At 40.0% G+C, this 27,343-nt stretch overlaps 1 protein-coding gene across 2 annotated transcripts in view; it reads left to right on the top strand.

The window, feature by feature from the left end:
* LOC119857561 (cytoplasmic dynein 1 heavy chain 1) overlaps positions 1-27,343 on the top strand; it is a 73,226-nt gene that overhangs the window by 34,218 nt on the left and 11,665 nt on the right. For both annotated transcript variants that reach the window (XM_038406652.2, XM_038406653.1), the window contains exons 27-64: positions 623-905; positions 1,372-1,472; positions 2,297-2,456; positions 2,570-2,813; positions 3,024-3,207; positions 3,786-3,998; positions 4,211-4,449; positions 4,589-4,745; positions 5,901-6,128; positions 6,388-6,618; positions 6,779-6,919; positions 7,290-7,523; positions 8,800-9,006; positions 9,089-9,210; positions 11,173-11,338; positions 11,557-11,720; positions 12,558-12,687; positions 14,257-14,390; positions 14,714-14,828; positions 14,986-15,147; positions 15,232-15,446; positions 15,582-15,786; positions 15,962-16,135; positions 16,240-16,359; positions 16,445-16,565; positions 17,419-17,614; positions 18,524-18,641; positions 19,748-19,963; positions 21,576-21,788; positions 21,968-22,095; positions 22,643-22,796; positions 23,930-24,076; positions 24,167-24,317; positions 24,546-24,799; positions 24,994-25,128; positions 25,240-25,334; positions 25,482-25,656; positions 26,166-26,241. In XM_038406652.2, the coding sequence (XP_038262580.1) occupies positions 623-905; positions 1,372-1,472; positions 2,297-2,456; positions 2,570-2,813; positions 3,024-3,207; positions 3,786-3,998; positions 4,211-4,449; positions 4,589-4,745; positions 5,901-6,128; positions 6,388-6,618; positions 6,779-6,919; positions 7,290-7,523; positions 8,800-9,006; positions 9,089-9,210; positions 11,173-11,338; positions 11,557-11,720; positions 12,558-12,687; positions 14,257-14,390; positions 14,714-14,828; positions 14,986-15,147; positions 15,232-15,446; positions 15,582-15,786; positions 15,962-16,135; positions 16,240-16,359; positions 16,445-16,565; positions 17,419-17,614; positions 18,524-18,641; positions 19,748-19,963; positions 21,576-21,788; positions 21,968-22,095; positions 22,643-22,796; positions 23,930-24,076; positions 24,167-24,317; positions 24,546-24,799; positions 24,994-25,128; positions 25,240-25,334; positions 25,482-25,656; positions 26,166-26,241 (6,508 nt within the window). The remainder of the gene's footprint in view (positions 1-622; positions 906-1,371; positions 1,473-2,296; positions 2,457-2,569; positions 2,814-3,023; positions 3,208-3,785; positions 3,999-4,210; positions 4,450-4,588; positions 4,746-5,900; positions 6,129-6,387; positions 6,619-6,778; positions 6,920-7,289; positions 7,524-8,799; positions 9,007-9,088; positions 9,211-11,172; positions 11,339-11,556; positions 11,721-12,557; positions 12,688-14,256; positions 14,391-14,713; positions 14,829-14,985; positions 15,148-15,231; positions 15,447-15,581; positions 15,787-15,961; positions 16,136-16,239; positions 16,360-16,444; positions 16,566-17,418; positions 17,615-18,523; positions 18,642-19,747; positions 19,964-21,575; positions 21,789-21,967; positions 22,096-22,642; positions 22,797-23,929; positions 24,077-24,166; positions 24,318-24,545; positions 24,800-24,993; positions 25,129-25,239; positions 25,335-25,481; positions 25,657-26,165; positions 26,242-27,343) is intronic.

Consider the following 27,343-nt stretch of genomic DNA (forward strand, 5'->3'; position numbering starts at 1 on the left):
TAGCTACTGAAAGCTGGGAATGGAGATGTAGAGCTCAGTGTTGGTCTGTACCTGCTGGGATTTCAGCCCACAGTATCTTACCAGTTCTCTTGGTGTCTATATATAGACTTTGAATAACTTGTGCATAGGATTAAAACTTGTGGGACCTCCAGAGGTGAGGGCTCTTGGGGGTATTGTTAGGAGGGATGTAGAAACACTGTCCCTCTACAGCACTGGGGGTTTCTTAGAGGAATATGTGAGCTGGTTTAAGGGCACTCTCATTCATCATTGGAGGCAGCGAAGAATATCTGGTGACTAACAGTATGTGGTGCCAGAGAAGTCTAGCAGGATGAGTATGGATGTGCTTCCGTTCTCTGCTTGTGGACAGAAAAAGCTTGTCCATAAGGACAGAACCCCCATGCCTTGCCCTGAAGCTTGACTGAGAAGGATCCTGTAGCAACAGATTTTGTTTTACTAGCTCCTCCTTTCTGCAAGCTAGAGGATGGATATTAGATGATGCCGTCTAGCACCGAGCAATGGCTTTTCATAAACTGAGATGCATTGAGATGCAGTAAAACTTAGTTTCGTTAGAGTACATGGTCTTTTTTTCATTGTGGTTGCTAATGAGATGCTTGTTCTCCAGATTACAGAGTTAGTACACCAAAGAGATGTTACAAGATCACTGATCAAAAGCAAGATTGACAACTCCAAATCCTTTGAGTGGCTCAGCCAGATGCGATTCTACTTTGACCCAAAACAGACAGATGTGTTGCAGCAGCTGTCCATTCAAATGGCAAATGCCAAATTCAACTATGGCTTTGAGTATCTTGGTGTTCAGGATAAACTAGTTCAGACTCCTCTTACTGACCGCTGTTACCTGACAATGACGCAAGCCTTGGAGGCAAGACTTGGAGGCTCACCGTTTGGTAAGTTTGTACTTATTTCATGTGTCTTCAGTTAAATGTAAAGACTGATGCTTCATCAGCTATAAAATTAATAAAGTAACTTGCGTAGCTGAGACTCCAATTCTGGAAAATGAGCAAAACTTACTGGTAAATCTGCACTGCTGTAATCGATACAGCAGGTGTTGATTTAACAGGTCTGTTGAAGACCTGCTAAATCAATGGGAGAGGGCTCTCCTACTTATTTGTTTACTCCACCTCCCTGAGAAGAGTAAGGGAAGTCTAGGAGTACATTTCCCATCGACACAGCCCGGTGTAGACGCTGCGGTAAGTCGACCTAAACTAAGTCTACTTCAGTTACATTATTCAAGTAGCGTAACTTGGGCTGACTTACTGTGGTACTGTAGCCCAGCCCATAGACTCTCGATGTTAATATTGACAGTTTAGTGCCTAGGAAGAGACTAACGCTTTTATCCCATTCTAAAAATAGGTCCTGCTGGTACTGGTAAAACAGAATCTGTAAAGGCCCTTGGACACCAGCTAGGCCGCTTTGTTCTGGTTTTCAACTGTGATGAAACATTTGACTTCCAGGTATAATATCTTTCTTTTAACATGAGAACATTCTTCATTTTAAGTTAAGATCTCATTAATATGCCATTTAAGCTTGTAGATTTCAAAACGTGTTTGAAAGCTTGTTCCTGTATCTGGTAAAATAGATTCTGGTTACTTAACTGTGCTTCATTGGACCTCACTACCACCTAAAGCAGAATTGGGTTAGAAGCTGCCTGCTCTGTTTTTAGACAGCAATTTACAAGGGAAAATCTGAACTGCAAGCTTTAGGAAGGTAATTTTAAATTTTTTCAAACTACAGTATTCCATTACCATCCTCCAGTCATATTGTATGACCAACTGCAGTAGACCTACTTTAGTGGAAATCAAGTAGGTGTGACTGGCTGACTCCTAATGGATATGTTGCTGCACATACTCCTTATGTCAATGGACTGCCTGATCTATTGCAGCATTGGAACTACTTTTAAATTCTGCTGCAGGTTTAGGAGTGTGCTTGCAGAGATTTTAGAATTGGTAAGTATCAGACTTCTCTAAAGAGGAGTGGAAGTTGCTTAGTAGTGCCTTATAGATTCTAGAATATGGAAGTTGGTATTGAAAAACTGAAACCTCTGAGAAGCAAGAGTGGTATGAGTGGGTAGAGAAGAGTGGAGTGGTGGGTAGAGAGGTAGTTTCTCTTGAAAGCATAAAGAGTCTCAGCCTAAAGATGTACACACATTAAATAGGGGATTTATATATGTAACCACAATCCTGTCCAGTCTACACCAGTTCCACTGTGTACAGGGAAGAATAACCAAGATAATGTGTGTACCTAAAGCTTATCTTTTTTTTTTTTTCTCTCCCTACAGGCAATGGGACGCATCTTTGTGGGGCTCTGTCAAGTGGGTGCATGGGGCTGCTTTGATGAGTTCAACAGACTTGAGGAGCGTATGCTTTCTGCTGTTTCTCAGCAGGTTCAGTGCATCCAGGAAGCCTTGCGAGAACACTGCAATCCAAACTATGACAAAAGTATGCAATTTTTTCATTGCTAATGCTTTTGTGTAGCTTTTGAAAGAATGCCCTCATTTGCATGTCTGAAATCAACTGTAACTAAAAATACTTTTCGTGTGAACTATTTTTAGCTTCTGCACCTATTACTTGTGAGCTGCTGAATAAACAAGTTAAAGTGAGCCCAGACATGGCTATCTTCATCACCATGAATCCTGGTTATGCGGGTAGATCAAATCTTCCAGACAACTTGAAGAAGTTGTTCCGTAGCTTGGCGATGACAAAGCCAGACCGCCAGCTGATTGCCCAGGTCATGTTGTACTCCCAGGGTTTCCGTACTGCTGAAGTGCTTGCCAATAAGATTGTCCCATTCTTCAAGTAAGTAATAGTCCCTTTAACAAGTCTGGCCCAGATCATTAAAAAATCACTTGTCTACTTAAATCTGGAACTTAAAATGGCTCTGTAGGTAGGTTTGAAACTACCATAGCAAGAACATAGAACAGTAATCGTGCTTGACATTTTACTGTTGAACATTAGTTTTGTGATCTTAGCATGTCTAAGACTGACTCCGGTATCTTTTATCCTTAGACTGTGTGATGAGCAGCTCTCCTCTCAAAGTCATTATGACTTTGGCTTAAGAGCTTTGAAGAGTGTACTGATTAGTGCAGGAAATGTGAAGAGGGAGAGGATTCAGAAGATAAAGCGGGAGAAGGAAGAGCGTGGTGAAGTTGTTGATGAAGGGGAAATAGCTGAGAACCTACCTGAACAAGAGGTAAAACATACAGATTTTTAAGTTCACAGGTTTACTTGAAGTCATGGTACTTTAGGCTACAGGAGTGGTGGTTTCAGTTTTGAGTTTTAATCAGTGCTTGAGTTGTTGGAAGTGTGTTTCTTACAATAAAATAGAGGCACCTGATGGTTTGTGGTCATTACAAACTTTACAATAAAAGGAGTGGTGTCCTGATATTATTATGTCAAGTTGAGTAGACATTCTGAATGAACTCCTCTACAGTTCACATCACTTTAGATAAATGTGATGTAGGCAAGTACAGCTGTCACTCCTCAACTATAAGGCAACTGTATTAGGCGATGGCTTAAGTATTCTGTGTATAGCATCACTTCAAGTTCATAATGCACTGTTATAAATGGTCTTGCACAAATACAAAACTCAACATCAGATAAGTTTTGCAGAGAATAAGAATGCCAAATGCAAACCTAGCAAATGCCAATATACTCTGCAGTCTGAGTATTCAGCATGATCTGTCTGAAATACTTCCACCAATATGACTAATGCAGATATTCATTGCTTATCTTGTATTGTCTAATCAAAGCATGAACTTTTCCATGTAGATTTTGATCCAGAGTGTGTGTGAAACAATGGTACCCAAACTTGTTGCAGAAGACATCCCACTGCTGTTCAGTCTCTTGTCTGATGTATTCCCTGGAGTACAGTATCATCGTGGTGAAATGACAGCCCTGCGAGAGGAGCTTAAGAAAGTGTGTCAGGAAATGTACCTTACATATGGTGATGGAGAAGAAGTTGGTGGCATGTGGGTCGAAAAGGTACATTGTAAGATTTATAACTATCACAATGTGGAGTTGGCAAAAGTACATGTAACACTTTCCATAGTCTGTGATACAGAAATCAAATAGAACTGCTCCCCAAATAGACAGAATACTTAAAATAAGTTTCAACTTTAAGCGATTCCGGATTATGATGTTTGAATCTTAATAAATGCAAGTTTTAAATGACAGATCATTCTGTTCTGTCACAGGTTCTGCAGCTCTATCAAATTACCCAGATCAATCATGGGTTGATGATGGTGGGTCCTTCTGGAAGTGGAAAGAGCATGGCTTGGAGAGTGCTGCTAAAAGCTCTGGAGAGGCTAGAGGGTGTAGAAGGTGTTGCTCACATCATTGATCCAAAAGCAATCAGCAAAGATCACCTCTATGGTACTTTGGATCCAAATACCAGAGAATGGACAGATGGATTGTTTACACATGTCCTGAGAAAGTGAGTCTTAAACATTAATAGCGTATAAGTTAAGAAGTGGCTCTTAGAGATATCCTTGGATGTAGTCATTTCCATGGAGGATTGAGGAAAGGGAATATTACTGTTTTTTAACCTACACTAAATGCTTTCCTGAACTTAGGATCATAGACAATGTGAGAGGTGAATTGCAAAAGCGACAGTGGATCATCTTTGATGGGGATGTAGATCCTGAATGGGTGGAGAACTTAAACTCCGTGTTGGATGACAACAAACTACTGACTCTGCCCAATGGAGAACGTCTCAGCCTTCCACCAAATGTAAAGTTCTTTTTGTTTTTACAAACATTTTAGCATTTCTAAATAGTTTAATCTACTGAAAATTTGATAGCTCTGCTGCTTTTGGTAGCTGACATGAACAGGCTCTCATCACACAAACGGTGGGCATAGTAAAGTTAATATTGCATCAGAGCAAAAGTGATCTTATGCAATGGTCTGGTACAATTGTTTAAAAACCCATATGGGTTATGGAGTTTGTCATACCAGGTTTAACTTGACCTTACCAGACTAGGAAATACTAGACCATGCCTGAATGTCTAATTAGGTGTTAACTTCATAAGGTATTTTATATATTTAAGACAAAACTTAATTTTTATAACACCGATTGGCTTCTTAGGAGTTTAGAGAAGCATGTTAACCTAGCTTTTACAATAACTCCTCCTTAACGTTGCAGTTATATTCCTGAAAAACGCTACTTTAAGCGAAGTGATAAGTTAGTCCAGTTTTCCCATAAGAATTAATGCAAATGGGGGTGGGAGATGGGGGCTAGGTTCCAGGGAAATTTTTTCCACCAGACAAGACTTGTGTGTGGAATGAACTCACTCACACTCGCTCTCAGTTACACACTTTTTTAAACAAACAGTTGAATGCTGTAGTTTGTGAAGCTTGGTTGAGGTGAAGTCAGAGGGTGGGATATTTCTCAGGGAATGCCTTCCTGCTAATCGATGAACTAGCACTCAGCTGAGCTCTCAAGGGTTAACACGTTGTTAATGTAGCCTCACACTCTACAAGGGAGCATGAACAGAGGGAGGAGACACAGCATGGCAGTGGCTGCAAACATTCCTTGTGGGAACTGAACGTGATGAACACATGCTATTTCACTGGAGTGCACCACTCCCTCCACTTTCCAAAGGGATGCATGTGTGTGACAGACAACTTAGGGGAGCTGATGTGGGGGGTTGCTGGTCCAACTTGGTTCCTATCCCCCACCAGCTAGCTCCAATGGGCTGCTCTTTCTGCAAGCAGTGGACAAAGCAGGCGGCTGCCAAACAACGTTATAAGAGAGCATTGTGCAACTTTAAGCAAGCATGTTCTCTAACAGATCAGTGGCTTAACAACGAGATGTTAAGCAGGACGATGTTAAGTGAGGAGTTACTGTAATCTAACTTCTCTTAAATGTCTGCACTTTCTCTCTAGGTGCGTATCATGTTTGAGGTACAGGATCTGAAATATGCTACTCTGGCCACAGTGTCAAGGTGCGGAATGGTCTGGTTCAGTGAAGATGTTCTAAGCACTGACATGATATTCAATAACTTCTTGGCCAGACTACGAAGCATCCCTCTGGATGAAGGTGAAGAGGAAGCTCAGCGCAGGCGAAAGGGCAAAGAAGATGAAGGTGAAGAAGCAGCTTCTCCAATGTTGCAGGTATAACTTGGAATGGATTGTAATACTGTGAACTGACATCAGACTCACTAAAAGTAGGAAGGGCCTTGAAAGCTTCTTACCTGCTCTACTGAATATAAATAGAGATTGAGTGAACAAAATATAACTTACTTTAATTGGGGAATACAACACGCATGACATTTTGAACCCATGCTATAGACAAACTTATTTTAAAATCTAGTGTTATGACTTAAGACTACAAACCAAGTTCCTTGAACAATGCTAATGTCTTTACCAACAGATTCAAAGAGATGCAGCAACAATTATGCAGCCCTATTTCACATCTAATGGACTGGTGACTAAAGCTCTTGAACATGCTTTCAAGTTGGAGCATATCATGGACCTCACTCGCTTGCGCTGTCTTGGTTCATTGTTCTCTATGTTGCATCAGGCTTGCCGCAATGTAGCCCAGTACAATGCAAACCATCCCGATTTCCCTATGCAGATAGAGCAACTGGAGCGTTATATCCAGGTAAAGAAAATACTGCAGCAAAGTGATCTGAAAGCCTAAAGATGAACACAGTTACCAGACTCTTTGAATAGTCTCCTTGTATTTTCTTCCGCTGTCCTTCCAACACAAGTAATACTTTTTTGCATTGGTGTGGACTAATCTTTCTCTTGTCTTCCATCAGAGATACCTGGTCTACGCAATACTGTGGTCGCTCTCTGGAGACAGCCGTCTGAAAATGAGAGCAGAGCTGGGAGAATACATTAGGAGAATCACCACTGTACCATTGCCCACAGCACCCAACATACCCATAATTGATTATGAGGTAATAGCCTCTTGTACTTTGTATAGGTTGAAAACCTAATTTGTAAGGAAACAAAACCAGAATGACACTATTTCTAAATTAAGCTCTCTCAATGGGAGTAAATCAGTATCTCACAAATTAGCTGAAGGCAAGCCACTCTACATTTGATTTTTTTTTTCTTTCTCCCCTCAGTTGGTACATAATGTACTGTGTAATCCAGGCTGCTTCTAAACTAGTTCCACAGCATTAAATTTGCAGGTGTTAAAAGCCTAAGTGAGTTCACAGATTAAAGCATGAAGTTGTGTAAAATAAGCTGGGGTTGTGATGAGAACCCCATTGGAACACATCTGTCTCCTAAATTCGTTGATTAGCTGTATTTCTGTTCACCTAGGTGTCGATTACAGGTGAATGGGTCCCATGGCAGTCCAAGGTTCCTCAGATTGAAGTTGAGACACACAAGGTTGCTGCTCCTGATGTTGTAGTACCAACCCTAGATACCGTCCGCCATGAAGCTTTGCTGTATACTTGGCTAGCAGAACACAAACCCCTAGTGCTCTGTGGCCCACCGGGTTCTGGAAAGACTATGACCCTTTTTAGTGCTCTCAGAGCCCTCCCTGATATGGAGGTAACTATTCTGTTTTATATGTGGGTTATTGAATAATAGCAAATTTTATAACAAGTAGAAGCTGCCTACAAGGTTCACTCTAGTGATTACAGCAACACCTCTCTACTTGCATGGCAAAAGCTGCATTGTATCAGAGCTCTTGCCCAACTAACTGAATGTATCTTTGTTTCTCTACCTCACAGAGTGTTTTAATCTATAAAATGGGAGTGGAAACAAGCAGAAATCAGTAACTTCCCCATAGTCACCAGGCAGATCTACTCTTCCTAACTCCAGGAGTCCCTTAACTTCAAGGCCATCTGTTCTTCCTTTCTAACTAGCACCAGTAGTACTGGCTTTGTTTCACTTCGGTATTAAATCAAAAGTATTTTGAGTTCAGGTAGTTGTTCCGTCTAGGTATGAGTCTTTAAACCTGTTAACAGTGATGAGAGACAGTATGTATAACAAGTGGGTACAACTGGCACATAACAGATTTTGATGGCAAAGTCTATAAGGAATTTTACATATCTGTAGTGACCCAAATACTTGTGTAAACAGCATCCAGCGATCAGTATCTAGTCAACATACAGCATATATTTTCAATCTGAAGGCCAAGTTGTAACATATATTTGTTACTGAGGAATGATAATCTATTGAAACTTTGGTTATAGATTCATAGATATTAAGGTCAGAAGGGACCATTATGATCATCTAGTCTAACCTCCTGCACAATGCAGGCCACAGAATCTCACCCACTCACTCCTGCGAAAAACCTCTCACCTATGTCTGAGCTATTGAAGTCCTCAAATCGTGGTTTAAAGACTTCAAGGAGCAGAGAATCCTCCAGCAAGTGACCCGTGCCCCATGCTACAGAGGAAGACTAAAAACCTCCAGGGGATAGCTCAGTGGTTTGAGCATTGGTCTGCTAAACCCAGGGTTGTGAGTTCAATCTTTGACAGGGTCATTTAGGGATCTGGGATAAAAATTGGGGATTGGCCCTGCTTTGAGCAGGGGGTTGGACTAGATGACCTCCTGAGGTCCCTTCCAAACTTGATACTCTATTCTATGAATCTGCCCTGGAGGAAAATTCCTTCCCGACCCCAAATATGGCGATCAGCTAAACCCTGAGCATATGGGCAAGATTCACCAGACAGATACTACAGAAAATTCTTTACTGGGTAACTCAGATGCCATCCATCTAATATCCCATCACAGGCCATTATTTCTAAGACTTCAAGCTATTAAAACGTATCTAATGTCTTACCACTTTTTCACCCCCCCCCTTTTTTTTTTTTTAAAGGTGGTTGGACTTAACTTCTCTAGTGCTACTACCCCAGAGCTACTTTTGAAAACGTTTGATCATTACTGTGAGTACAGGCGTACACCTAATGGAGTGGTGCTGGCTCCTGTGCAGCTAGGAAAGTGGCTGGTGCTGTTCTGTGACGAAATCAACTTGCCAGATATGGATAAGTATGGCACGCAGAGAGTCATCTCCTTCATTAGACAGGTTTGTTTTGTTGTGAAACTAAGGATTCTACTATTATGCTATTAGGGAAACTTTCTTATATTAAAACAATTCGCTCATTCAGATGGTGGAACATGGAGGCTTCTACCGTACATCGGATCAGACCTGGGTGAAATTAGAGAGGATTCAGTTTGTTGGAGCTTGTAACCCCCCTACCGATCCTGGAAGGAAACCACTTTCACATAGGTAAATACTATTCTGAAGCTACTAAAACTATAGTACTGATCTGCAAAATGGAGTATCTGATGCCTTTACATTCTAATACTGGAATCCAGTTTTTGTAGCGTCAAATATTATTTGAAAAATACCTTGCATCCAAATGAGCTGCTCATTAACAGTCCGTCAGGCTCCTGTTGACCTTCAATAAGTCTTGGAGCACTGGAAGTTCCGAAGACTGGAAGAAAGCTGTTAAAATGCCAGTTTTTAAAAAGGGTAAATGGGATTACCTAGATCTCGGCCAAAATAATGGAGTGGCTGATAAAGGACTTAATTGTTAAACTATAAAAGAGGGCAATGTAACTAATAGAAATCAACATGGGTTTATGGAGAATAGATCTTGTAAAACTAATTTTATTTTGTTTTTGATTGCAAATTTAGCTGATAAAGGTAATAGTGTTAATATACTCACTTAGGTAAGGCATTTGACTTGGTATTGCACGACAATTTGATTTAAAAAAACACACACACACACACACACACACAACTAGAATGATATAAAAGTTGGTACACTTAAATGGATTAAAAACTGGCTAGCTGATAAGTCTCAAAATGTAACTGTTAATGGGGAGCCATTATTGAGTGGGCTTGTTTCCAGTAGGGTTGCACAGGGACTGGTTCTTGACCATATGATATTTAATGTCTTTATCAGTTACCTGGAAGAGAACAAAATGATCACTGACTGTTTGTTTGTTTGTTTGTTTGCAAAGGACCCCAAAATGGGAGGATGTTTAATAATGACTAGGACAGGTCACTGATTCACAGCAATCTGTGTCACTTGGTAAACTGGGCAAAGCAGTTAATATGCATTTTAATAAAGCTAAGTGTAAATACATACATCTTGGAACAAAGAATGTTGGCCATACTGACAGGTTGGGGTACTCTTTCTTCCTATATGTGATCCCCATTTAAGCATCCCAGGATTGCCTCTAGCTCTTTTGGCCAGTGTTACATGTTCAGCGGGGAGCTCAAGTTCAACAGATTATCTACCATGATCCCCAAGCCCCTTTCAGGATGAAGAGGCTTATTTGATCTCTGTATTTGGCACTGTGACCACTGCTGGAATCTGTGTCCAGTTGAGGTGCCCACAATTCAAGAAAGATGTGGACAAATTGAAGAGAGTTCAGGGAGGAGCCATAAGAATGATAAAAGATTAGAAAACCTGCTTTTATAATGATGGACTCGGAATGCTCAAGCTGTTTAGCTTAACAAAGAATAGGTTAAGGAGGGACTTGATTGGTCTGTAAGTACCTACATAGGGAACAAATATTTCATAATGGGCTCTTCAGCTTCCAGCCACTGGATCATGTTATACCCTTCTTTGCTAGACTGAAGCTAGACAAATTCAGACTGGAAACAAGGCATACACTTTTAACGGTGAGAGTAATTACCCATTGGAATAACTTACCGGAATGTGGATTCTGCATCATTCACAATTTTTAAATCGAGATGATAGCATTTTTTTCTAAAAGATGGCCTGGGAATTATTTTGGGCAAGTTCTACTGCTTGTGTTATATGGGAGGTTAGACTAGTTTTTTTTCTGGCCTTCAATTCTCTGAGCAACACAGACTGTACTCCACTCACATCCCTGTACTTCAAAGAGGACTTTGTTTTAGCCAACACGGTGGTGGCTAATGTGAGTGCTGAACATTACTCCAGAGGCTGAGAATGCTGTTGTGAAATTAATAGTTATTTTTACCCAATGAAACAAGCAGCTTGGATCAGAAACGAACCAATATGATGTGATATTGCAGAGTACAAGTCAGTGATTGACTCTGCTACTTTGACTTTTAGTGGCTTAATTTGAGATGAAATCTCCACCAAGGATGGCAGTTGTTTTGAATATTGAAAATAGATAGGTCAGGTCTAGTCTAGCTGACTTGGATGAAGTCTTTCCTGATATGAACACTAAGCTATTGGACTTCTTTCAGATTTTTACGCCACGTCCCTGTGGTGTATGTGGATTATCCTGGACCGGCTTCCCTTACTCAGATATATGGAACATTCAATCGTGCAATGCTGAGGCTTATCCCATCGCTCCGCACATATGCAGAACCTCTTACTGCTGCCATGGTAGAGTTCTACACAATGTCACAGGTAACGTACTCTACACACTATCCCAACTTCTGCTGACTAGTCCTCTTCCCTTGTTACTGTGCCACTTTAGATAAATCCCAGTGCTTTTTGTCTTGGCTTGTTTACCCTTTTTTATTTAGCAGTTGTGAGAAGGGGCATGAAAAGCATTGTTTGCATGTTAATTATTGTTGCACAACTTTATCCCATTAGTTACTATACCCTGTGTTTTGAATTTTTAGGAAAGGTTCACCCAGGACACACAACCACACTACATCTATTCACCTCGTGAAATGACTCGATGGGTGAGAGGTATCTTTGAAGCCTTAAGACCATTAGAAACCTTACCTGTTGAAGGCCTTATTAGAATTTGGGCACATGAAGCCTTGCGTCTCTTCCAAGACAGGTAAAGAAACTATGGAAATAGTATTAAAAGTACAAATTGATCTTTTTCTCAAGTCTTTCCAGAGACTTTCCTTTAAAATATATTGAGGCCCAAGATGAATTCTAATTTGATTCCAGATTGCTCTTTTAGATATATTAAGTATAAACACTCACAAGGGCTCAGCTGGGCAGAATTCTCAAGTAGTTCAAATGCCAAACTCTTTTTTGGGGGGGTTGGCGGGGGGTTAGTAATTTCAACTTCAAACTGTTGGCTCATTCATTTATCTGCTTGTAGCACAAAACTGTTGTAATGGGCAGGTTTGTGAGGTGAAGTACAGACTGCCTACGAAGACCACAGGATTATAGTTCACCTCAAATTTAAAGGTGGTAAAAACAAATAGTTTGAAAAGGCTTGGCCTTTTCTCAGTAGTCCCCTTTCTTTAATTGTTGCATTTGAGATTGAGGGATTGTTTTACCAAATTGGACCTTAAATTGTTACGATTACACTGAAAAAGGCTTTTCACCCTTGCTCCCTTCTCACGTCTTCAAGATTTGTCAAATTGAAATTGCGCGTGCTGTAGAAATGAACAAATGTTTAAGTTCATAAAATAAGTGCCACCTTCAAAGGCTTATTATATATGAGGAGTAATTCCTTTTGTGGATTTGAAATCTAGTCCTCTCTAAGCTCAGGGCAAGAGAAGTGTCTGTTGGATTGCTAAGTAGTTGCAAGTAGATGTAAATATGGGTCAGTTCTAATAGTATTACCCTTTGCCTTAACTTGATATTTATAATACTTCATGTATATCTGTCTTTAATAGGTGTTGCATGCTTGCTTGTAACTGTCTTTCTCTCTAACTAGACTTGTGGAAGATGAGGAGAGACGTTGGACTGATGAAAACATTGATATGGTAGCTCTGAAACATTTCCCCAACATAGACAAAGAGAAAGCTATGAGCAGACCCATCTTGTACAGCAATTGGTTGTCAAAGGTAAAGAGGGATATCTCAGTCAAAGCCTTGCCATTGACCGTTGCAGACACTAAGTATCCTATTAAGAGAATGAATCTTTGCCCACCACTTCTCTTAGGCAGGACTCCTTCTAGTGTGCTAAACATAGTCCATGCTAAGATAGAGTTTACCTTTGACAATAAGGATTGCTAACCATTTGGAGTTGGTAAGCAAACACACTTGATGCAGCATGCCATGATGGGTATCCAGCACATAGCAGAATCTATCTGGGTACCGGGGAGTAGAACTGTGAATTTGAAGGCAGAGCATATACCCAAACAGGGACACATCTAGAATACCAAGGGTAACAATTGCAGAAAGGTATCCTGGGGTCATGGACTAGTGCAGTTAGGAGAAGTAGGTTGTCTTTTTGGTTTATTTAACAAATAAGCCAATGGTGTCTGTAAACCACACTGGCTAATGAATGACTTAAAGGAGCAGTGCCACCCATTGAGTCACAAGCTTCATTTCCTAGCATCCTGGGTCTCCCAAGTGGTGTTAGATCATTGTGTTGCTTGACCTGAGGTATGACCCAAGGTGGTATGATTGTGGAGTACAAGCATACTCAATCTTGTATCTAGCTGTATGCTTTCAGAACAATAAATGCCTATAGTCGTCTCATAACAAACAATAGCGTCTGATCAATAAACTGTTCATTGCCTTGGACACCCTTCCCCCCCCCCCCACCACCACCACCAATCCTTTATATGACCTCAACTGTTGCAACTGACTTCAAGAAACAATTGTGTAATGCTAATATGTGGTTGTAAAGTTTGTTGGTCTGAACATTTTAGGGTTTGCTTTTCAGTGTCCAAGCAGGTATTCATAAATCTGCTGACTAAATGCCTGTCCTGTCTGTTCAGACTTATGAAAATGCACTTAACATACATGTACCCTGTGTATTAGATAACATAACTCAAACCAGTTGAGCCATATGTGTGTTCAAATCAGGAGTTTGCAGTGGTGGTAAAAGTGCCAAGGAGGAGCACAAATACCTATCTACCTGGGAATTTTCTGGTACTTATGAAATATACTGACTTATATTGCTTCTTTAAGTAGTCAATCCTTTTAAATGCCTTACATTACAGTGGCGCTGTGGACATGATGCAGAAATAGAAAATGCATCAGATTTTAGTGCAGCACCTGAGCTGGTATGGAAACTAGTTTTTCAACTTAAGGTGAAGGTCTGAACTGCGCTGCTAAGAGGCACAGCACGAAACTCATAGCCAAGGGGAGTGGGGTGGGGACTTAAGGTAGCTTTGGGCCTTAGTGGGTTGTTTAAATCATGCAAGCCAGTTCCCAGATGCCTGCAGAAATTCTGGGCAGCACTGCTGCTGTGGCATGAAACATTGCAGGCCCTGCCTGTGGCACATGCTACATCAGAGTCTGAGTGAGTCCCTGTGACTATCCTCCTCAATTCTTGAGTTGGGAATTCGTCACTCCATCCCCTTTCTCCCCCTGCTGACCCCTCTGTCCTGGATAATCTCTCCCTTTAATCTTAAATTCTAGATGGTTAGCTCTCTTGCTTACATATTGGCCTTCTCATTCTAGGATTATATCCCAGTGGATCAGGAAGAGCTGAGAGACTATGTAAAAGCCAGGCTGAAAGTCTTTTATGAAGAAGAACTTGATGTGCCACTAGTGCTGTTCAATGAAGTTTTGGATCATGTGCTAAGAATTGACCGGTAAGCTGAATTTCCAACTCCTGGGTTTGTCTAGTTTGAATTATAAAACAAATCTGTATTCAGACGAGTCCAGAATGGAGCACCAGTTTGTTCTGGTGTTCTACTTGGGAGAGGCATTCTGTAAAGGGGGCATTGTAGCAGCAGACTGAGAAATACTGCCAAAAGTTACTTCAGTGTGCCCCTGAACCAGTCACAGTAGTGTGTTTAAAAAATATATATATATTTTACAGGTTAAGTTTGCGAGGAAAGGAGGTTTGGAAATGTGGTGGCTAATTCACAATTTATCAAGCAATAAATTTACTTGAAGTACCACTCTCTTTCAGAATCTTCCGCCAGCCTCAGGGTCACTTGCTTCTCATTGGAGTTAGTGGAGCAGGGAAAACTACTCTCTCACGATTTGTGGCTTGGATGAATGGTTTAAGTGTTTACCAAATAAAGGTTGGTTTAGTTCAATCACTCAACAAAAAAAACTGACTGTTAAAGCTTGCAGTTGTCTTACATATATTCTATATTTGGTAAGATAAATGTATAAACATAAGTCATTGTGAGGAAGGATAAGGGCTAAAAATCAGTAACTATTGCTAAATCTTTATAGGTTCATAGAAAATACACAGGTGAAGACTTTGATGAAGATCTGAGAACGGTCTTAAGACGCTCTGGCTGCAAGAATGAGAAAATAGCGTTTATAATGGATGAGTCAAATGTACTGGATTCTGGATTCCTGGAGAGAATGAATACTCTTCTGGCCAATGGAGAGGTAACTTGAGTAAATCTGTATAAAGTAGCAGTTATGCGGGGAAAATCAAGCCTTTAAGAAAAAAAAACTTATTTCCTGGATTAGGTTCCTGGTCTCTTTGAAGGAGATGAATATGCCACCCTTATGACTCAATGTAAAGAAGGAGCACAGAAAGAAGGCTTAATGCTAGATTCCCATGAAGAATTGTACAAATGGTTCACCAGTCAAGTTATTCGCAATCTCCATGTTGTGTTCACCATGAACCCATCTTCTGAGGGCCTGAAGGACAGAGCAGCTACTTCTCCAGCTCTCTTCAACAGGTAACTTATTTACTCTGTTTGGGAACTAACCTACAACTTCAGGTCTGTCTTTTTTTTTTTTTTTTTTAATTAAGAATATTAATACCCTCTTGAAAAAAATTTTGGAAGTTTTAATATATCTTGTCCTGTCTGCAGGTGTGTCTTGAACTGGTTTGGAGACTGGTCAACTGAAGCACTGTACCAAGTTGGCAAAGAGTTTACAAGCAAAATGGATCTTGAAAAGCCAAACTACATTGTGCCAGACTATATGCCAGTTGTATACGACAAGTTACCACAACCGCCATCACATAGGGAAGCTATTGTAAATAGCTGTGTATTTGTTCATCAGACCCTTCATCAGGTGTGTTCTGCCATGCTACTCAGATCTCTAATGCCATGTTCTAGTGAACTGACACAAGTTCAGTACAACAACGTTGCCCTGTGACAGTTTTTTGAGTTTAAAAAAATCTAGATATTCTATAATCCTAATCTTTTACATATACTAACTTTTGACAAAATCCTTTTCCTTTGGAAAGGCTAACGCTCGTCTAGCAAAACGGGGAGGCAGAACTATGGCCATCACACCACGTCACTACTTGGACTTCATCAACCATTATGCCAACTTGTTCAATGAGAAAAGGAGTGAGCTGGAGGAACAGCAGATGCATTTGAATGTTGGTCTTCGAAAGATCAAGGAAACTGTTGACCAGGTACATGCCTTTAAACTTTGCTTTTTAAAATAAAATTAGAGCTATTAAAACACTTTAAAACTGAGCTTAGTCTGTGTAGACTCTAATCTTACAATTCGTGACAGGTGGAAGAACTGCGTAGGGACTTGAGAATAAAGAGCCAGGAGTTGGAAAAAAAGAATGCAGCAGCTAATGACAAGCTGAAAAAAATGGTGAAGGATCAGCAAGAAGCTGAGAAGAAAAAGGTGAAATCAAAGCTTTCTTTACCTTTTGTATGTGTGCATTATATTTTGAAATAATATATTACAGGTTGCACAATCTTTTTTGTAGGTTATGAGCCAAGACATTCAAGAGCAGCTGCACAAACAGCAAGCAGTAATTGCAGATAAGCAAATGAGTGTGAAGGAGGATCTAGACAAAGTTGAGCCTGCTGTCATTGAAGCTCAGAATGGTAAGTCAACGCTGACAGATAACTACAGCATGCCTTCCTTTATGGGTTTTGAGCTGATCCAAAGGCTCTTGAAGTCAATGGGAGTACTTCCATTTGCTTCAGTGAACTTTTGGGTCCTTCCCTTTATCAGCAGTATCTTAATCTTTAGTGTGGAAGCAGTAGAAATAAAATAGTTCACTAGCACTACTGAGCTTCTAAACTTCCCATTATTGCTACTGTAGACTTGGATTCTAAGCAGTATTTTTTATTAAACTTTGAGCAATAAAGCGTGTTAATGGTTCAGTGTTTTTTGTCAAGCTTTGCTAGACTTACTTACTTTCTATCTTTCAGTATATCAGGCCACATTAGAATAGGAACTCCTGAAACAGGAGTAGGTTAACAAACACTAGGAATTATCCTGAATGGAAATACTGCCTACAACTTATTTACTCAAGAGTTAGTTACAATGGCTTATCAGTGGGTTGTGTAAGAGGAGGGACTTCTAACTCACTATTTGCTTAGGTATAGAGTCACTCACTGTAGAGGCATAGCCTTGTTTTTAGGCTCCTTTACTTTTGAACTCAACATAGCTGCCAGGTGCAAACTCTTGCTCTTGTAGTAGTGCTTGGAGGCTTCTAATAGTTCAGCTTGCTCTCACTCAAATGAGAATACTGGTGGAGAGTTTTCAAAATGTGGAAAGCATTTGGTTTTTACAAGAGAGGTTTAATTCGTTTTAGATATGACCTGAAGCTTAAAAATCTCACTTAAGATTTGCTAATTCCTATCTTACTATTTTGCTGTCTTTTCTTCCTATTTCTCCCCAATCAATGCCCTTCCTTTCCACTGCTTGATCTGGCTTGACCACGGTGATTAGCTGTAAAATCAATAAAGAAGCAGCATCTGGTAGAAGTCCGTTCTATGGCCAACCCACCTGCAGCAGTGAAGCTAGCACTAGAGTCCATCTGTCTACTATTGGGTGAAAGTACAACTGACTGGAAACAGATACGTTCCATCATTATGAGGGAAAACTTCATTCCAACTATTGTAAACTTTTCTGCTGAGGAGATCAGGTGAATAATTGCAGGTACCGAGGTACTGCTGGGAATAGAACGAAATTGTTCACAAGGTTTCCACAATAGAAATTTTAGCTAGTAGTCACAATTGGTGGTGATAGGGTTTGGTTTCTACCTCACAAAAAGCAGAATTCATCTCAATGCATATGCAGAATCTCCACCTTTTATGCAAAAAGAAAAGGAGTACTTGTGGCACCTTAGAGACTAACAAATTTATTAGAGCATAAGCTTTCGTGAGCTACAGCTCACTTCATCGGATGCATTTGGTGTCACAAGTACTCCTTTTCTTTTTGCGAATACAGACTAACATGGCTGCTACTCTGAAACCTATCACCTTTTATGCAGTGAACAAAATATCAAACTTTGTCATATATTCATGAAGATGATATATCAGGGAGCAGATGTGCATCTCAGGGCTAAATTTTGCTCTTAAAATAAATTTTAAAGTTTAGTCTGAGTAGCACATACTGCCATCAGAGCACTGGGATATAGGCTGTTCCCAGTAATTGAACTTAAATTTCTTTATTTCCCAGCAGTAGCCTTAAATCGCTGATTGTTGCATGCTGAATACTTTTTTTGTTCTCTTAATAGCTGTGAGCTCTATAAGGAAGCAGCATCTTGTTGAGTAAGAGCAATGGCCAGCCCTCCTGCTGCAGTAAAACTGGTTTTAGAATCAATCTGTCTCTTGTTTGGTGAGGAGACACATGACTGGAAAAAGATCAGACCAGTTATTCTCAGATATAATTTCAGCAGCAGCTTTTCATTGACAACTTTAATACTGAAGATCTATGGTACTGGTTTTAGTTTATCTACTGTAATAAAGGGGCAACTTCCTTTCAGTAATTCTGCGCTGACAGTCTCAACACTTGCATACATGCTGTGTCAAACATAACTCTTCTTTTGCAGTGATTCCATCCGGGAAAAGATGAAGAAGAATTACATGTCAAATCCAAGTTACAATTACGAAATCGTAAACAGAGCATCCTTAGCATGTGGTCCCATGGTAAAATGGGCAATTGCACAGGTAACTCTTCTGCAGTAGATAAGCCAATGTAAAATGCTTTAGTGTTAAATACTAGTTCTAAGGTGCTGGAAATATGCAAGGACTCAGAATCTGCAGACTTCCATCACTCAAAGATCTGTGGCATCTTGTCTAGCTTGCTATTGTAGAGGTAAAAACAGAAATTGGTCTGAAGCGAAAGTGCAGAGTAAGGTCCTGAGTGTTCTTGAATACTCGGGTAACTGTTCCATGATTAACGGGATCCTACAGTACATTTCATAAGACGTATGTAATGATTGCAACCCTACAATTTACTTACTTCAAAAGACAGTTGAAAATATCTGTTTTAATAATCGTGACTAATGGCTGGTCTTTTTGCTCTGTAGCCAGTATTGTGTACATACAGATCAGGTTTTGTTGCCTGGTTTGATCTCGTTTCCCCCACCTGACAAGGGTGGGGAAGGTTGTAGAGCAGTGTGATCATGTCTTATTGAGGGGAGGGCATCTAGCTCTGAAGTAATGTCAATGGCAAGCGCAGACGGCATCTCATCCAGTCCTATCCAAAACTCAGGTTGGTTATTTGTGGGTGTCAACTTTGGCCGAGGGTTTACTGGTGGGATTTTAGAAGCTTGAGTAGAGTGCTGTTGTGGGAAAACAGGAGGGCTCCTTCAGTGGGGGCAGGGAAAAGGATACACTAATTTGGTACTTATTCCAGAGGGTAAGCTTCCCTCTTCTAGCCTTCCAGACTCATTGCAGTGTCTTCCCCTGCCTTCATCCTACATGCCCTGAGAGAGAGCGCTGGCGTCATGGGCAATTGTCTCTGCACTGCATGATTTAATTTGATCAAAATCTGGAGGCTTCACAAAGAACTTCACTATTCTTCTCACTGAAGAGAGACTGAAGTTCACTTCTCCTGGCTGTTTCAGGCCACCTGCAGACTCAGAATGGTGAATCAGTTTAAGTAGAAGACTAGGAAATTTAAACTTTTTAAAATGAAATCCTGAATACCTAAAATCCCGAGGGGTGCCCTCAATCCATAAAATTATGCTTGCTGACTTGCATGGTCCCAAGTCACATGGTAAGTTCCATTCTAGAAAGTATCTAGAACTGACCATTCACATGTTTCACAGTTGAATTATGCGGATATGTTGAAACGAGTAGAACCTCTCCGCAATGAACTGCAGAAACTGGAGGATGATGCTGAAGACAATCAACAGAAAGCTAATGAGGTAGAACAGATGATTCGTGATCTCGAGGCCAGTATTGCTCGCTACAAGGAAGAGTATGCAGTGCTGATTTCAGAGGCTCAAGCAATTAAGGCAGACCTGGCTGCAGTTGAAGCAAAAGTGAGAATACTTAATGTATCATTTTGTCCATTTTACTAACTTTTTTCTTTGATATTTCAGGGGGTTGGAATAGTGGCTTTCAAACATTCTATATACCTTTCTAAAACAAAATGCTTTAATGGCCTCTCTACACCACAGTTTGCCTTTCAATGTGTTTCATCCTTTGGACTTCTTACAAAGAGCTTTGCAGACCATTGATAAACAGACCAGAGTGAGGATTACTCTTCCAGTCACTGCCTCATGCTGGCCACCCAATTAAGTTGGCAATCTGTCTGATCAGGACTAGGCTAGCAGGTGGGATGTTACTCAAAACCAAGGAAAGCTAGCACAGGTAAAACCAATCCTTTTTCACAAGCACAAAATTTATCCATTAGACTGATCAATTCTATAAGTTTCAAATGTGTTTCAGAGGAATTGTGATTACTTAATTCTTTTAACTGTTTTAAAGTTATCTTGCAGGGTAACTGCTATATTAATGTTCTCTTCTGACAAGATGAGTGAAGTTAGGTCAAACGCTCCATACGAATGTCTTATTTTTCGTTCCTTGAGCTGAAGTGATGGAATCATAGGAATGTAGGGCTGAAAGGGAACTCGAGTCCAGCCCCCTGTGCTGCAGCAGGGTAAAATAAACCTAGTTCATCCGTGACAGGTGTCTGTCCAGTCAGTTTTCAAAAACATCTAGTGATGGGAATTTCACAACCTCCCTTGGAAGCCTATTCTAGTGCTTAACTACTCCTTATAGTTAGAAAGCTTTTCCTCATATCTAATCTCTATTTCCCTTGCTGTAGATTAAACCCCTAACTTCTCACCCTACCTTAAGTGGACATGGAGAACAATTGATCAGTCCTCTTTAGAACAGCGCTTAACATATTGGAAGACTCTCCCCGTGGTTGTCTTTTCTCTCAAGAGTAAACATGCCCAATTTTTTGACCTTTTCCCAAAGGTCAGGTTTTCTAAACATATCGCTTTTGTTGTCCTTCTCTGGAAACTCTCCAACCTGTCCACATCTTTCCTGAAGTGTGCTATCCAGAACTAGATGCAATAATCCAGCTGAGCCCTGATTGCTGCATAGAATGGGACCAGTACGTCCCGTGTCTTATTTACAACACTCCTGTTAATACGTTCCAAAATATTAGCCTTTTTTGCAGCTGCATCACATCGTTTACTCATACTCAATATGTGATCCACTGCAACCCCCGGATGCTCTTCAGCCTAGCCAGCTAGGTCCTACCCAGTTATTCCCTGTTTTGTAGTTTGGCATTTGATTTTTCCCCCCTTTCTTGAGTTTCTCTTGTGGAATTCAAATCAATTCTCCAGTTTGTCAAGGTCGTTTTGAATTGTAATCCTGTTCTCCAAAATGCTTTCAACCCTTCTATCCCTTTCCACTACCAGAACTGTAAAATTCACAGCCCAACAATACTAACACCAAACTTCAGGAGTTGTACATGCACTCATAATTGTTTACTGGACATACATAATTCTGAAAATTTGGGTCCAAAGGCTGGTGTGTTGGGTAGACTTGTTTCTCCGTATAGGTTGCAAATGCGATAATTATGGGAGCCTTCATTTTGAATAAAGATAGATATTATATTGACCATTCCTTAATTTCTAGGTAAACCGTAGCACAGCTCTCTTGAAGAGTCTGTCTGCCGAACGTGAAAGATGGGAGAAGACAAGTGAAACCTTCAAGAACCAGATGTCCACTATTGCAGGAGACTGTTTGCTTTCAGGAGCTTTTATTGCTTATGCTGGTTACTTTGACCAGCAAATGCAACAGAACTTGTTCACTACATGGTCCCATCACTTGCAGCAAGCAAATATCCAGGTAAAGATTGATCCACAATTACTAATGTCATGACTACCACACATGTTAACCTTGATTGTAATGAGTTACTGTTTCATAAAGAGGAAATCACATGGTGTTCACAAAAGATGAAGATCAAATTTGATCCGACTTTGGGCTCTTTGGGCAAATAATAATAATAATAATGTTTTACTCTACAGTTCCGTACAGACATTGCAAGGACAGAATACCTTTCCAATGCAGATGAGCGTCTTCGCTGGCAAGCAAATTCTCTACATGCAGATGACCTGTGCACAGAAAACGCTATCATGCTTAAGCGGTTTAATAGGTACTTCATTTGTACAATAAGTACAAAATGTGGGGGGATAAACTTAACAATGGATCAGTGCACAGAACTCCCACTGAAGTCAATGGAATTTGCACACACCTATCCAAAGGAAAACTTGATTGAAACTTTATCATCAAACTGAATATAAATGCTTTGAGAGATTTTGAGCACTGTTTGGCATCTACATAGTACCCATGATTAGCAAATTAAATTCAAGTCTTAATAATCTCCTTCCCTTTGTGTTTATAAATAAGCAAAACAACTTGCATTTTTAGTGTACTTCAGTGTTATACCAGTTTAGCTCAAACTGAAGCTATTAGTCTGTATTGACTGAAATGTTAAAGTATCCTTTTGATAGTTGTATCTAGTTAGATCATTAACTATGTTATTTTCTTCAAACAATGACAGTGATCCTCCATATTCCATTACATGAGCCCACATACTCCAAAAAAGATTTAGAATATTAACTCAACCTGAGTGGACTAAATGCCTTGTATCAAAAGCCTTAAATCAGTCATATGATGGAAATATTTTTTCACTAACTTAGGTATCCACTGATCATTGATCCTTCTGGACAAGCCACAGAGTTCATTATGAATGAATACAAGGACCGTAAGATTACTCGTACTAGCTTTTTGGATGATGCTTTCAGAAAGAACTTGGAACGTGCATTGAGATTTGGTAACCCTCTACTCGTCCAGGTTAGTCTCTTGTTTACATAAATTAGAAAAAAAAATTGTGGTTACATTTCCCAGGAAGTACACTTGAAATCTTCACTTGCTGGGGCTTAGTTTTATTGCTACTCTGGCAATTCTGTGCTTTTTGGGCATTAAATAAATGAAGGTTCTTGTGTAGACAATGGATCAAAATGCAGCAAAGATAATCTCCCTTACCTGTTCTAACCACATTGCTCCCCTTCTCCTACCATATCAAGGTCAAATTTAAAGGGCTTTCTCAGCTGTGCCCCTTACTACTTAATAATTTGTCACCTTTTGTGCCCCTTCCGCTTCCCCGGTGATTTGACTATCCTGTCTGCTTGTCCACTCCCCTTCAGTGACTCTTCACACACCATCCCTCCTGCATAGAACAGTCCCTACACTGATCTATAATGCTCCTGTTTTTAAAAAAAATCTTAAAACTCACTTCTATGGATGTCTACAGTAAATAGTCAGTGTTGAAACAGCGAGATTGGAGCAGATGGGAGAAGCCAGATTGGCTTGATGAAAATACAAAAAGTAAGGCAAATGTATGAAAGTACATCTATCTAGAGATTGCACCCATTTCTGTAGTATCCGAGCACCTCACAGCACCTTAAGAAATAAGGCTAAATTATCCCTGTAGCGCAGATGGGTAAAACTGAGACACAGATTAATTTACTTTCCAAAGGTGTCGGTCTCCATCACCCTCTTATTGCTTGTACTCTTAAATTGTGAGCTGTTTGAGGCAGGATTCAGGTCTAATATTTGTAGCAATGGGCGCATCACTTCGGATTGCGGCCTCTTGGTGCTACTTATAATCTGATAGCTACACAATGAAAACAGCAAAATTAAGAAAGCCAAATCTGGAAATGTTACTTGGGTATGTAATCCATCATCCAAAATGTCTGAATAGTACTTGATGATAAAAATAAAATGGTTTATAGCTTATTGAATGGAGAATAAGATTGGACTAACAGTAGTTTCACACAGGACCGAAACTTCATGTGGATTACTATTAGAGCTTTCCCAAGCCGGGGGAAAAATGTGATCCAGATCCAACTTTATTCAAGCTTGTTCCAGCACAGGTCCATTTAGCTACTGTTCTCTTCATTACTCTCAATTGTATTGCTGTTTAGGATGTGGAGAGTTATGACCCAGTTCTGAATCCTGTGCTGAATCGTGAAGTCCGGAGAACTGGAGGTCGAGTGCTTATTACCCTGGGAGACCAAGATATTGACTTGTCACCATCCTTTGTCATCTTCCTCTCCACCAGAGATCCAACAGTAAGGAACACTTACAAATTAGTTTAGCTTTCAGCAGGGCAGAACATGTATTAAGCCAAAAAAATGATCCTGGTATTTTTTTTTTAATAGGTTGAATTTCCCCCGGATCTCTGCTCTCGTGTTACGTTTGTCAATTTCACAGTAACTCGCAGTAGTTTACAGAGCCAGTGTCTGAATGAGGTCCTGAAAGCTGAAAGACCAGATGTTGATGAAAAGCGTTCTGACCTCCTTAAACTTCAGGGTATGTTTCTGACAAATCAAACCATAAAAATGAGTCCTAATTAGAGAATAAACTTGACTGTCACTCTTAGTAATATACAGCCATTCTTTTTATAGTTGAGGAATGTGATATTTTGGAACGTTCTGTTTCAAAGCATATAGGAGATATGACAAGCTGCATAGAATAAAATGTTTGTATAGGTTATATGCAATGCATGTGATCGCAGATCTCAATTTTGTTTTACTTAAGGTGAATTCCAACTGCGTTTGCGGCAGTTAGAAAAATCTCTGCTACAAGCTCTCAATGAAGTGAAGGGACGGATTTTAGATGATGACACAATCATAACTACTTTAGAGAACCTAAAGAAGGAAGCAGCAGAGGTCACCAGAAAAGTAGAAGAGACTGATATTGTCATGCAAGAGGTGGAGACTGTATCTCAGCAGTATCTTCCACTTTCTACAGCATGCAGTAGTATCTACTTCACAATGGAGTCACTGAAACAGGTTAGATAAAGAACCAAATTTAGTCCCTTTCTTCTCACCAGAAATATTCAGTACTCTAACAGTTTTCCAAAGTTATGCTGTACTGTTTAAATTCCCATTATGACTACAGAAGTACGTCATGAATTGCAATAACCTCAGTGTTTGACAAACAATAGGGCCATAAGTTATAAACTCTCTTTTTTTTTACTCTTTAGATACACTTCTTATACCAGTATTCTCTCCAGTTTTTCTTGGATATCTATCATAATGTCTTGTATGAGAACCCAAATTTGAAGGGAATTACAGACCATACCCAGCGTCTCTCAATCATCACAAAAGACCTCTTCCAGGTTCAGTATAGAATTTTCATTGACATTGTACTTAGCAAAGGGTCTTGTCCTGTGGAAATCTGATTAAGGCTCTTGATAATACAATTAACCTGTTACATTTTGTTTCGCTAGGTGGCTTTCAATAGAGTAGCTCGTGGCATGCTACATCAGGATCACATAACCTTTGCTATGCTGTTGGCCAGAATTAAACTTAAAGGCACAATTGGGTAAATATTTGCATCTTTGCTTTTTGAGATGCATCTCAGTTTTCCCATTTACATACATGAAAGCTTTGTATTTGGTGCCTTAAAGTTAACCACTACTTCAGGTGAAGACAGATACTTGGCTAAAATCTGCTCTACTTTTAACTTAAGGGAGCCTACATATGATGCAGAATTCCAACATTTCTTAAGAGGAAAAGAAATTGTACTCAGCACAGCATCTCTCCCAAAGATCAGTGGACTTACAACTGAACAAATGGAAGCTATGATGAGATTGAGCTGCCTTCCTGAGTTTAAGGACCTGGTTTCTAAGGTTCAAGCTGATGAGGCAAGTATCCTGGTTAATCACTGTCACTGCACTAAATTTAGGTTAGACCTATGTTGAGTACTATAGGATGAGTGCCTCACAATGTAGCTAACCTCACAACACTCCTATGAGGTACGGAAGTACTGTTCCCATTTTACAGTTGGGAACTGAGCCACAGACTAAGTGGCTTGCCAAGTTTTACACAGGAAGACTTTGAGCAGGGATTCTAACCTTGGGTTTCCCAAGCTAGTGTCCTAACCCCTGGATCAGTCTCCCCCTCTCTGTAGAAACTAGTGTACAGTTTCAAACACTCGGTTTCATTTTACTTAAGTGGACTATGCAGTATATAGTTTTAGTTTTGGTTGCGGTTTTTGCTGCGGTAAACACCCCCATCACTATCAAGACCATATAATGGTAGGCTCTCTATCCATATGTGTATAGAAAGTCCCTGTTCTGAAGATCTTACAGCTGGAGTGGAATCCCAAGTGTCATGTACAATGCATCATAATTAACATTTTCTTTCAATACAGCAATTCTGTATCTGGTTGGAGAGCAGTTCACCAGAGCAGACTGTGCCATACATTTGGTCTGAAGAAAAACCTGCAAGTAAGTTCAATTGCACTCTTACCCTGGCAATTGCCTTGCTACCAATTTGTCTTGAATAGAATAGACCTTCATTAAAATCTTAGAACTTAGCACTTATGAAAACTGCAAGTTTGATAGGATTGAAAATGGAAGTCTTCAGTTCACAAAACAATTGCAGCATGAATAATGACTGTGCAACCTGTCCCTGACTCTACCCTACCATGGGGTCTTTGCGCCAAGATGGGGGCATTGTCTTGATATTCCCCTCAGACTGCCCACAAAAAGGTGTCAGTTACTTGCAAATGTAAGTAAAAAAAAAAAGGCACATTCCAATAGTTTCTTCAAAACACTGTTTAAAATTTGTTCTAGTTTAGTCAGTGTGGTTCCCTGCAACAGGAATAAACTACCGTACAATCCACTGTACATAGAGAGTTGAATGGGCATATGTGCCTTTTGGTCATTGCCAGCCTGGTCTAACTCAGTGCTCTGTAAGAGTACTCTATACAAGGCTCTCTTGTTACAAGTATCCTGACCCTGCCTGGTCTCCTGCTAGAACTATTGCTACCTCTCTCCTCCCTCTCCCCCGCTGCCTCAACTTCTGTATTAGCATGAACTGTCTTAGTTTCAGTTAAGTGTAGATATTTATAGGTGGCTAGAAAGAAACTAAAGCTCTGGATTGGTGAAAACTTAAAAGAAAACTGCCACTCCTTTGCTTAATCTTTCCCGTCTGTAAGATCACATGGGACAGCACTTGCATGCAAAATTTGTTTGAAATAGGCTATTTATCATTTACAGAGCTGTCTAATTGCTATAAATTGTTACTAACCAACATTTTTTTCTAAAGGGAGTATTTTAAGCTCACTTTTAGTAGCTGCTGTCAAACTCTTTGGCTATGGGTTCAGAATTTGCATAAGATAAACTGCAGTAGTTTCCCGTAGTGCTTTTATCACTGGAGCATATAGGTTTCAAATGATGGGTAAACAGTCAGTAGGTCTGGACAAAATCTTAACAAGGGGTACTGTCAAGCTAAAAGTTTTCTGTTACAGTTATTTAGTTTTTAGTTTAGTTATTTATAAGTTTAGTTATTTGCCTTGATAGTCTAGCATTCTTCATGTATTATGTA

The sequence above is a fragment of the Dermochelys coriacea genome, chromosome 6 (genome assembly GCF_009764565.3).
Source record: "Dermochelys coriacea isolate rDerCor1 chromosome 6, rDerCor1.pri.v4, whole genome shotgun sequence".
NCBI lineage: Eukaryota > Metazoa > Chordata > Testudines > Dermochelyidae > Dermochelys > Dermochelys coriacea.